This window comes from Oncorhynchus clarkii, chromosome 13, assembly GCF_045791955.1.
Source record: "Oncorhynchus clarkii lewisi isolate Uvic-CL-2024 chromosome 13, UVic_Ocla_1.0, whole genome shotgun sequence".
NCBI lineage: Eukaryota > Metazoa > Chordata > Actinopteri > Salmoniformes > Salmonidae > Oncorhynchus > Oncorhynchus clarkii.
The window spans coordinates 25,591,428-25,604,120 of record NC_092159.1 but is presented as its reverse complement, the minus strand read 5'-3'; the positions used below and the strand labels follow the sequence as shown (position 1 = coordinate 25,604,120).

At 42.9% G+C, this 12,693-nt stretch overlaps 1 protein-coding gene across 1 annotated transcript in view; it reads left to right on the top strand.

The window, feature by feature from the left end:
• The window catches only part of LOC139423860 (E3 ubiquitin-protein ligase pellino homolog 1-like), a 43,808-nt gene that overhangs the window by 24,498 nt on the left and 6,617 nt on the right, over positions 1 to 12,693 (top strand). Inside the window, exon 2 of the mRNA XM_071175500.1 lies at positions 213 to 463. Coding sequence (XP_071031601.1) covers positions 378 to 463 — 86 coding nt within the window. The 5' untranslated portion in view covers positions 213 to 377. The remainder of the gene's footprint in view (positions 1 to 212; positions 464 to 12,693) is intronic.

Here is a 12,693-nt window from a genome sequence, read left to right as displayed (position 1 = left end):
AGTGTGAGTAATCGATGTGTTGTATCACGTGCTTTGGAGACACAGCAATCTCAGTTGTTGTGTCTGTGGTTTGTTAAGTCTCGCTCACAGTCTCTTATTGGTTAGTATACTGTTCTAGACGCCCCTGTTATGTCTGTTGTGTCTGCTCTGCGTGGCTGTTTGACCCTGACAAAAGTTCTCGTCTGCTGTTTTTTTTCTTTTTTTTCCTGCAGGTTGAGTGTGGCGTTGTGAGCGACAGGATGACCCGTCTCTGAGGAAAAAGGAGCAGACTCTGAGGAAAAAGGAGACAGAGGAGTGAGTGTTCACCGTGGGAGAGCTCTTCATCACTCTACCCCCCCCCCCCCCCCCTCCCCTCTCCCCCCCTGACAGCTGCACCAATGTTCTCTCCCGACCAGGAAAACATCTCCACCACCCCAGCCTCCACCAAAGTGCCAGTCAAATACGGAGAGCTCATTGTTCTGGGGTAAGAGGGGGTTTAATTGCATTTTGTTGCTTATGTACAGTACATAGGCCAGGGTTATCCCAATATGATATTAGTGAGGGCGTGGGCGGGCAAGAGCAAGTGTTGGTTCAGGAATGTATTTATTATTTTAAATTATGGTGGGGGTTGAGATGAGGAGGGGGATTATTTAAGATACTCTTTGAAGAGGTAGGATTTCAGGTGCTTTCGGAAGATGTGCAGGGACTCTGCTGTCCTAGCTTCAGGGGGAAGCTGGTTCCACCATTGGGGTACCAGGACAGAATAGAGCCTGGACTGGGCCAAGAGACCAAAGGTGGCAGAACAGAGTGCTCGGTTGGGGTGTAGGGTATGAGCATAGCCTGAAGGTAGAGAGGGGCAGTTCCTCTTGCTGCTCCGATGGCAAGTACCATGGTTTTGTATCGCAAGCACAGTGAAGTACTAATACCTAGAAATCTATGCAAAACAATACGCACATTCCAAAAGTAAAAAATTAAGAAATTAAGAAATATCAGAATGTCAGAGTCCGGAATAAAAATATATCAGTGGAGGTTGGTGGGAGGAGCTATAGGAGGACGGGCTCATTGTAATGGCTTTAATGGAATTAATGGAACGGAGTCAAACATGGTTTCCATATGTGTGATGTGTTTGATACCATTCCATTGATTCCATATACATATATACATACAGACATACAGACATACAGACATACAGACATACAGACATACATACATACAGTGGGGCAAAAAAGTATTTAGTCAGCCACCAATTGTGCAAGTTCTCCGACTTAAAAAGATGAGAGAGGCTTGTAATTTTCATCATAGGTACACTTCAACTATGACAGACAAAATGAGAAGAAAAAAAATCCAGAAAATCACATTGTGGGATTTTTAATGAATTTTGGTCACCTACAAACAAGCAAGATTTCTGGCTCTCACAGACCTGTAACTTCTTCTTTAAGAGGCTCCTCTGTCCTCCACTCGTTACCTGTATTAATGGCACTTGTTTGAACTTGTTATCAGTATAAAAGACACCTGTCCACAACCTCAAACAGTCACACTTCAAACTCCACTATGGCCAAGACCAAAGAGCTGTCAAAGGACAGTGGCTTCGTAAGAAGCATTTCAAGGTCCTGGAGTGGCCTAGCCAGTCTCCAGATCTTAACCCCATAGAAAATCTTTGGAGGGAGTTGAAAGTCCGTGTTGCCCAGCAACAGCCCCAAAACATCACTGCTCTAGAGGAGATCTGCATGGAGGAATGGGCCAAAATACCAGCAACAGTGTGTGAAAACCTTGTGAAGACTTACAGAAAACATTTGACCTCTGTCATTGCCAACAAAGGGTATATAACAAAGTATTGAGATAAACTTTTGTTATTGACCAAATACTTATTTTCCACCATAATTTGCAAATAAATTCATAAAGAATCCTACAATGTGATTTTCTGGATTTTTTTTCTCATTTTGTCTGTCATAGTTGAAGTGTACCTATGATGAAAATTACAGGCCTCTCTCATCTTTTTAAGTGGGAGAACTTGCACAATTGGTGGCTGACTAAATACTTTTTTGCCCCACTCTATATATACTATATATGTACATTCGGAAAGTATACAGACCCCTTCCCTTTTTCCACATTTTGTTACGTTACAGCCTTATTCTAAAATAGATTAGATTTTTTTTAACAATTTCTCATCAATCGACACACATAAATACCTTATTTACATAAGTATTCAGACCCTTTGCTATTAGAGCTCAGGCGCATCCTGTTTCCATTGATCATCCTTGAAATGTTTCTACAACTTGATTTGAGTCCACCTGTAGTAAATTCAGTTGATTGGATATGATTTGGAAAGGCTGTCTACATAAGGTCCCACAGTTGACAGTGCATGTCAGAGCAAAAACCAAGCCAAGAGGTCGAAGGAATTGTCTTTAGAGGTTCGAGACAGAAAATGTATGCAGCATTGACGGTACCCAGCATTGACGGTACCCAAGACGGTACCCTTCTCTCAACCACCTTCATGAGGAATACTTTTCCAACAGCCTTGAAGGAGTTCCCACATATGTGACTTGTTTCAGGAAACTTGGTGTTTCAGGAAACTAGGAGTATGTCGCAAGTCACGACTTCACAGGAGATTTGAACGTTTATTTATATTTTTAATCAAAATTCATTTTTTGGCAGAAATGCCTTCTGGAACATTTTAACTTTCATGTGCCTTAAAACAAAATTGTATGCCATCTGTAAATACAAATAAAGTTGTTAAATTACGTGCCTAGTTGGTTTAGCCACAGAAAAAGTCAGGAACCTTCCCACTAGCCATGATTGGCTGAGATAATGAATGGGCTGTACATGCAGAGAGATGAGTTTCGGATTGGTCTGCCGTGTAGAATCTTATGTCTATAAAATGAGCTGCTCGTTACGTGTAGATAATCCTTCTACTGCAGTTTTTTTCAAAAGATATAACAATAGCCATGGAGAACTGCAAATGTGTTGCTAATGCTCTCAATAACATTGCTGCCTTGAATTTATCAGGCGCTATCGACAAAGGTCAGTGGGAAAAAGTTGTAATGGACTACTTTCAGGAGGACGATAGTACCATGATGACTCTCTGACTCTGAAAATGAATCAGACGTTGAGGATATCCCTGATTTAGGTAGAAACATTTTCATTGAAGAAGACATTGTAGAGTCTTCTGATGACAGTGATGGGGGAAGAAACGGCGATCAACATTTTTGTTGTCACGGAAGAAGTTGACCAAGTTTTGAAATCAGTGGAATGTCTGGTAGAAGCAGAGTATGATAAGGAGATGACTATAATTCTGTCGTTTGATTGAAAATGTCGAGGGAGTCGAAAAGAGAACACAGGTTGCTGTTGTATAAAACACCTGCCTCCGGATGACATCTTCAAACTAAGGGAAACCATGGCATCCGTGACAGAGAGGGAGAAAGATTTGATGATTCTTATGGCATTGCACACGGTCAGTGTGAACCAGAGTGACTTGACACAACAGGCCAAGCAAGCTGTACAAACAAAACGGAAACGACACAGGACGTCTTATTTAATGAAAGGGGTTGCAGTCTGGCGTGAAGTGTTCATCCATGTATACAGGTAAGAGTCCAGATACAGTTTCAGATATTATACATTTCTAATTTTGTCAGAAAGTTGTTTTCATTGCAATTCAAAGCTTACTGTTAGCTAGTGTATGATCTGTGTAGTAATATTGTCTCAGAAATCCATTTGCATTGCTAGTTATAGCCTAATGTTAGCCAGCTAACATTGAACCTATTTGGTTTACTTGTGCTAGCTATGATAATCGGTTTGTATTGCTAGTATGGTTAATTGTTTAGCTAGCTAACGTTACAGTTAAAATGTACTGTTAGCTAGCTAGCTGACGTTAGCTGGCTGGCTCGCAAGCTAACATTACGTGTATGATCTGTGTAAGTAATATTATCTCAGCAAGCCATTTGCTTTGCTAGTTATAGTCTAATGTTAGCTAGCTAACTAGCTAACATTGAACCTATTTGGTTACCTTTAGTTAGCTATGACAAGCGGTTTGTATTGCTAGTACTCTATGGATTGGGATTATGGTTAATTGTTTAGCTAGCTAGCTAGCTACATGTCTAAACAAAAGTATCCACTTCGCCAGATATGACCCATCAAGTTAGCCGTAATCACCATCAGACACACCTGGCTATCTACTGTATAACAATGCTAACATATTTGTTTCTGGAATTTGTCATTTCCGCATCAGTAGAACACGTCTTACTCTCCTCCACCAGTCATACAAGGAGAATGCCTCCCATCAAAAAGAGAGCTGTCCCAAGCAAGAACAGGTTTCACCTGAAGCATGAGGACTTGCAGCGAGATGTGAACTTCATCAACAACTACGCAGAGGATAATGCAATAGCATTACCAGGAATCCACCCAGTACACAAATACTTTGGTGGAAAGTTGCTGCCATCTCAAGACCAGAGTGAACACTTTGTCTGAGATTGCTGGTGTTGTGAAGGACAGTGCTGTGACAGTGGTCAACATCCCACAGCTGGTTGGACTGGAGGATGGTACGGTGCTGGTGGAAAGCTATGGCTGGCAACAACACCTGGCTCTGTACTTCAGGCCGCTGCCACAGATCAAGCAGTACCAGCACTTCAGGTGAATATCATTTTCATTGCATTGTATGATGTTATTCTTCTTATCTAAACTTGGGAGGTGAATTGATGTTATGCAAGGTTGTAATGTCTTCTCAATGTTTTTTGTTATTTCCTGTTTTACATCTTCGATGCTCTGATCCTGGTGTTGTTGTCGCCAAGGAGCGTTCGGACTCAGTCGGGACCAGGTTTCAGCTGCTGCACAACTCTGACATCCTCCCTCTCATAGATGGTCGGCTTGTACAAGCACCACCTAGACTGGACACAGCTAGACAAACTCATCTTTTTGAGAAGATCAGGGAGTTTTGTGACTAAGAGACTATGTACATCACATGCCCTGCACTAAAGGCAAGGGCAGGACATCAACGGGATCTCCGAATATAGATTCCTTTGTTCATTCGTGGTTCGGACGGACCAGTTCATCACTGGGTGAGAGTTCCCAGTCATCAGCGCTATCTGCAGTGCCTCTATAGACATTCACATCACTTTCTCCTAACACATACGCCATATGTTGCTGCTACTATCTATTTTTGTATCCTGCTGCTCAGCCACTTTACCCCTCACTGTATGCATATAACTACCCCATCTATCACCAGTATCACTGATATTGTTATTAATATTGTTATTGTACATACTGTATCTTATTTTGTTCTTTCTCTACTGGCATTGACACTTGTTATTTTTTTCTTTATATTGACACTATCTATTTTTGATATTGCTACTATGCAAGTAACCATTTAGCTGTACTGTTTACACCTTCTGTAGAGACCCATCCACTTAGCAAGATGTGGCTGGTGGTTATAGCATTTCTTTCACATGACCCATCAATTTAGACAAGTGTGTCTGGGTAAGCGTCAACTAATATTTATAAAATACTTTTATCTGGACACGTTCTGTTTGCCTGGAATACTACTTCTACCACTTTTAGTCTTAATCTTTATCACACATGACCTTTAGCACATGACCTCACATGTGAATCCTTAAAGAGATGGGTGGGGCTAAGGCTAAAGAGGGTGTGAACAATGCTGAATGGGTGTAGACAAAATAGTTCTCCAGTAGGTGAACCAAAATATTCTAGGGCCATTTTCTCAAAAAGTGGAGTTACAAGTTTATCCATTTTCAAAGCAGAATTACTTTCCCATTGTTCCTCAAATGCAGTGTATGATATACCATTTTGTAGCTCTGAGTCCCTACTTTTATCAAATGTAAAAACACAATTTGCTACAGAAGATAGAATCAAGGCTGAATCATATGCTGAGCACATGTTAGCTGCTTTTCTATCACTCTGCGGTTCAACTCATCCCAAACCAACTCAATTGGTTTGAGGTCGGGTGATTGTAGACGCCAGGTCATCTGATGCAACACTCCATCACTCTCATTGGTCAAATAGCCCTTACACAGCCTCGAGGTGTGTTTTGGGTCATCGTCCTGTTGAAAAACAAATGATAGTTCCACTATGCGCAAACCAGATGGGATGGCGTATCACTGCAGGATGCCGTGGTAGCCAAGCTGGTTAAGTGTGCCTTGAGTTCTAAATAAATCACAGACCATGTCACCAGCAAAGCACCCCACACCATCACTCCTCCATGTTTCATGGTGGGAACCACACATGCAGAGATCATCCGTTCACCTACTCTGCCTCTCACAAAGACACAATGGTTGGAAACAAAAATCTCAAATTTGGGACTTATCAGACCAAAGAACAGATTTCCACCGGTCTAATGTCCATTGCTCGTGTTTCTTGGCCCAAGCAAGTCTCTTCTTATTATTGGTGTTCTTTGGTAGCGATTTCTTTGCAGCAATTAGACCATGAAGGCCTGATTCACGTAGTCTCCTCTGAACAGTTGATGTTGAGATGTGTCTGTTACTTGAACTCTGCAAAGCATTTATTTGGGCTGCAATCTGAGGTTCAGTTGACTCTAATGAACTGATCCTCTGCAGCAGAGCTAACTCTGGGTCTTCCTTTCCTGTGGCGGTCCTCATGAGAGACAGTTTCATCATTGATGGTTTTTGCGACTGCACTTGAAGAAACTTTCAGATTTCTTTTTCATGTCTTAAAGTAATGATGGACTGTCATTTCTCTTTGCTTATTTGAGCTGTTCTTGCCATAATATGGACTTGGTATTTTACCAAATAGGTATATCTTCTGTATAATACCCATACCTTGTCACAACACAACTGATTGGCTCAAACTCATTAATAAGAAAGAAAGAAATTCCACAACTGAACTTTTAATAAGGCACACCTGTTAATTGAAATGCAGTCCAGGTGATTACCTCATGAAGCTGGTTGAGAGAATGCCAAGAGTGTGCAAAGTTGTCATCAAGGCAAAGGGTGACTACTTTGAAGACTCACAAATATAAAATATATTTTGATTTGTTTAACACTTTTAGCTACCACATGATTCCATATGTGTTATTTCATAGTTTTGAGGTTTTCACTATTATTCTACAATGTAGAAATTTGCAAAAAAATGATGAAAAACTGTTGAATGAGTAGGTGTGTCCAAACTTTTGACTGGTACTATATATATATATATATATATATATATAGAGAGAGAGAGAGAGAGTATGGGTAGTGTATGAATAGAAAAGGTGTGTACAGCAGTAGTTATATAGGATGAATCATGACTAGAATACAGTATATACATATAAAGTTGTTAAAACAGTATGTATTTCGGGTATTTTATTAGGATCCCCATTAGTCATTGCGAAGGCAGCAGGTACTCTTCCTGGGGTCCACACACAGAACACGAAACATTACATAATACACAATATGAATAGACAGGAACAGCTCAAGGACAGAACTTCATATGTTTAAAACATCACACATAGTCTACATTTCAGTACATACACACAAAATATCTAGGTCAAAAAGGGGAGAGGCATTGTGCCGTAATGTGTTGCCTTTTCTGTTTTTTTTAAAGCAGGTTTTCTGTTCATTTGAGTAATCTGATATGGAAGGGAGTTCCATGCAATCATGGCTCTATGTAATATACTGTACTTTTTCTTGAATTTGTTCTGGATTTGGGGACTGTGAAAGAAAACCTGGTAACATGTCTGGTGGGGTAAGTGTGTGTGTCAGAGCTGTGTGTAAGTTGACTATGCAAACCATTTGGAATTTTCTTATGAAAAGAAGAAGTGATGCAGTCGGTCTCTCCTCTACTTTTAGCTAAGAGAAACTGGCATGCATAGTATTGATATTAGCCCTCTGATTATAGTGAAGAGCAAGACGTGCTGCTCTATGGGCCAGCTGTTGTTTTCTAGGTCCTTCTTTGCAGCACCTGACCATATGACGGGGCAATAATCAAGATAAGATAAAACTAGACTCTGCAGGAGTTTGGTGTCAAAAAAGCAGAGCATCTCTTTATCACTGACAGACCATGTAAACATTATTAAAGTAACCAGTGTTCAATGACTCTATGTGCATAGGGCAAAGCAGTCTCTAAGATGCAGGGTAGAGTACCTGGCGGTAGCTAGCTAGTAACAGTGACTAAGGTTCAGGGCCGGCTAGTTTAACATTCTGATGGCCTGGAGATAGAAGCTGTTTAATTAACAGTGTCTCGCTCCCAGCTTTGATGCACCTGTACTGTCTCCTCCTTCTAGATGGTAGCGGGGTGAACGGGCCGTGGCTCGGGTGGCTGAGATCCTTCATGATTGTCTTGGCCTTCCTGTGACACCGGGTGCTGTAGACATCCTTGATGTCAGGCAGTGTGCCCCTGATGATGCGTTGGGCCGACCACACCACACCACCCTCTGGAGAGCCCTGCCGTTGTGGACAGTGCAATTGCCGTACCAGGCGAGGGATACAGTAATGGTGCATATGTAGACGTTTGTGAGGATCCTAGGGGCCCAAGTTGAATCTCCTCAGCCTCCTGAGGTTGAAGAAGCACTGTAGCTCCTTCTTCACCACACTGTCTGTGTGAAGGGACCATTTCAGTACATGAGAGGGCTGAGCACACACCCCTGTGGTGTTGTTGTTTACTTTCACTGCTTGGGGTCCGCCAGTCTGGAGTTGCACAGGGATGGGTTCAGACCCAGGGCCTTGAGCTTAGTGATGAGCTTGGACGGCACTATGGTGTCGAAGGCAGAGCTGTTGTCGATGAACAGCATTCTCAAATAAATATTTATCTTGTGCAGGTGGGATAGGGCCGTGTGCAGTAAAATGGTGAATGCTTCGTCCGTGGATCTGTTGGGGCGGTATGTAAATTGTATGGGGTCTAGGTTGTCGGGTAAGGTGGAGGTGATATGGCCCTTAACTAGCCTTTCAAAGCACTTCACGATGAAATAAGTCAATAGTCAATAGTCATGTGGTGCAATAATTTTTTTGAGGTTTGAAACAGTCTTGTTCAATGCGTAGCAACATGCAGTGCCTTCCGAAAGTATTCACACCCCTTATTCCACATTTTTTGTGTTACAAAGTGCGATTAAAATGTATTTAATATGCATTTTTTTGTCAACGATCTACACAAAATACTTTGTTATGTCAAAGTGGAAGAACAATCTAAAATGTGTCAAAAATGCATTAAAAATAAAACACTAATATATCTTGATTAGATAAGTATTCAACCGCCTGAGCCAATACATGTTAGAATCACTTTTGGCAGCGATTACAGCTGTGAGTCTTTCTGGGTAAGTCTGAAAGAGCTTTCCACACCTGGATTGTGCCACGTTTGCCCATTATTCTTTTCAAGCTTTGTCAAATTGGTTGTTGATCATTGCTAGACAACCATTTTCAGGTCTTTCCATAAATTTTCAAGCAGATTTAAGTCAAAACTGTAACCCGGCCACTCAGGAACATTCACTGTCTTCTTGGTAAGTAACTCCAGTGTAGATTGGGCCTTGTGTTTTAGGTTATTGTCCTGCTGAAAGGTGAATTAATCTCCCAGTGTCTGATGGAAAACAGATTAAACCAAGCTTTCCTCTAAGATGTTGCCTGTGCTTAGCTCAATTGCGCTTATTTTTTTATCCTGAAAAACTCCCCCGTCCTTAACAATTACAAGCATACCCATAACATGATGCAGTCACCACTATTCTTGAAAATATGGAGAGTGGTTCTCAGTAATGTGTTGTATTGGATTTTCCCCAAACATAACACTTTGTATTCAGGACAAAAGGTGAATTGCTTTGTCACATTTTTTACAGTGCCTTGTTAGTTGTTACTTACTTAGTGCCTTGTTGCAACAGGATGCATGTTTTGGAATATTTTTATTCTGTACAGGCTTGTAACATTCGTCGTCCTCGTCTGAGGATTATGAAGGATCGGAGGACCAATGCGCAGCGTGGTACGTGTTCATTAAACTCAGAACACTAAACAAAAATAACAAAGAGAATGACACGAAATAGTCCTGTACGGTGAATACACAAAACAGAAAACAATTGCCCACAAAACACAGGTGGGAAAAGGCTAACTGTATGATTCTCAATCAGAGACTACCCACCCAACTCACGCCCTGACCATACTAAAACAAAGATAGAACAAAAGAACTGAGGTCAGAACGTGACAGTACCCCCCCTCCAAAGGTGCGGACTCCGGCCGCAAAACCTGAACCTATAGGGGAGCCGCCCGCCTGGGTGTGCGTCTGTCCGCGGTGGCTGCTCTGGCAGCTCAGGACAGACGGGCGGCTCTGGCAGCTCAGGACAGACGGGCGGCTCTGGCAGCTCAGGACAAACGGGCGGCTCTGGCAGCTCAGGACAGACGGGCGGCTCTGGCAGCTCAGGAGAGACTGGCGGCTCTGGCAGCGCTGGACAGGAGTGAGACTCTGGCAGTGCTGGACAGGCGGGAGCACCTGGAGGAAGGAGACGGAGAGACAGCCTGGTGCGTGGGGCTGCCACCGGAGGCCTGGTGCGTGGAGGAGGCACCGGATAGACCGGACCGTGGTGGCGCACTGGAGGTCTCGAGCACCGAGCATGCACAACCCTACCTGGCTGGATACTCCTCGTAGCCAGGCCTGTGCGGCGAGATGGAACAGACCGCACTGGGCTGTGCTGGCGAACCGGGGACACCGTGCGTAGGGCTGGTGCCATGTACCCCGGGCCGAGGAGACGCACTGGAGACCAGATGTGCTGAGCCGGCTTCATGGCACCTGGCTCGATGCCCACTCTAGCCCGGCCGACACGAGGCGCTGCGATGTAACGCACCGGGCTATGCCTGTGCACCGGGGACACCGTGCGCCTCACGGCATAACACGGTGCCTACCCGGTCCACCTCTCTCCATGGTAAGCACGGGGAGTTGGCTCAGGTCTCCTACCTGACTTAGCCACACTCCCCGTGTGCCCCCCCCAATAGAATTTTGGGGCTGCCTCTCGTCCCAGCCGCGCTGCCGTGCTGATTCCTCATACCCCCGCCGCTCAGCTTTCGCTGCCTCCAGCTCTGCCTTGGGGCGGCGATATTCCCCCGCCTGTGCCCAGGGTCCTTCTCCGTCCAGAATCTCCTCCCATGTCCATGAATCCAGAGATTTCTGCTGCTGCCCGATACCACGCTGCTTGGTCCTTGGTTGGTGGGTGATTTTGTAACGTTCGTCATCCTCGTCTGAGGAGTATGAAGGATCGGAGGACCAATGCGCAGCGTGGTACGTGTTCATGATGATATTTATTAAACTCAGAACACTAAACAAAAATAACAAAGAGAATGACACGAAATAGTCCTGTACGGTGAATACACAAAACAGAAAACAATCACCCACAAAACACAGGTGGGAAAAGGCTACCTAAGTATGATTCTCAATCAGAGACAACGAACGACACCTGCCTCTGATTGAGAACCATACCAGGCCAAACACAAAACCACAACTTAGAAAAAAGAACATAGACTACCCACCCAACACACGCCCTGACCATACTAAAACAAAGACATAACAAAAGAACTAAGGTCAGAACGTGACACGGCTTCCTTCTTTTCACTCTGTCATTTAGGTTAGTTGTGGAGTAACTACAATGTTATTGATCCATCCGCAGTTTTCTCCTATCACTGCAATTCAACTCTGTTACTGTTGTAAAGTCAGCATTGGCCTCATGGTGAAATCCCTACCAATATGTGCCCTTCTTTGCGAGGCGTTGGAAAACCTCCCTGGTCTTTGTGACTAATATGTGTTTGAAATTCACTGCTTGACTGATGGACCTTACAGATAATTAATTATATGTGTGTACAGAGATGAGGTAGTCATTCAAAAATCATGTTAAACTCTATTTTTGCACACAGAGTTATGTGTTAACCAATTTCTATTATTATGTGACTTGTTGGCCAATTTCTTACTTCTGAATTTATTTAGGCTTGCCATAAAAAAAAAGAGTTTAAGTAATTATTGACACAAGACATTTCAGCTTTTAATTTTTTAAAATTAATTTGTAAAACAATTCCACTTTCACATTATGGGGTATTGTGTGTACACCAGTAATCAAAAAAATCAGGGTGTAACACAACAAAATGTGGAAAAAGTCAAGGGATTTAAATACTTTCTGAAGGCACTGTATATGTTAAATTATTGGCAGCTCTAGTATGCTACAACTGTGCTACGTGGAGGTTCTTTGAAATAAATGCCAGTCAGCCCTTATGCTCTAAATGTGAACCACATTGTTCCAACTTCCAACAGACACAATGGTACATGTTAAATTACAATATTTGAACTGGGCAGTTTTGTTTCTTCTAAAAAAAAGGGGAAGCAGGGTGGTTCTATCTAAATCCAGTTAAATGCACACTGCAACTCAGCCACCGTGAGGGTAAACAAAGAACGCTGCTGGCTTCCTGAGTGTAGGACGTTTTTTCGGACAAAGGAGAATGTAGCCTATGTGGCGCAGAGAGAGGGAGGATGTGAGCTGAGTTGTTGGAAGGTTGTGGCTTTCGAAAGTTCTCTCTCACGTTCACATTGTATTCAGCAGTAGAATTCAACTGAAAAGAAAACAACGTTCAACTGACAATTAAGTGTTCATAGACGACTTTCTTTTCTCAGTTCCAAATAGTTAACAAATGCATTGCTTGCCACAGTTAGCACATGATTTAATGCTACTAATCAAGATGTGAAATTAGTGAATGCACTCTTTACACTTCAGCTTGTCCAGGACAAGTAGGCAGCTGCTTACGTTCGATGAAGTAA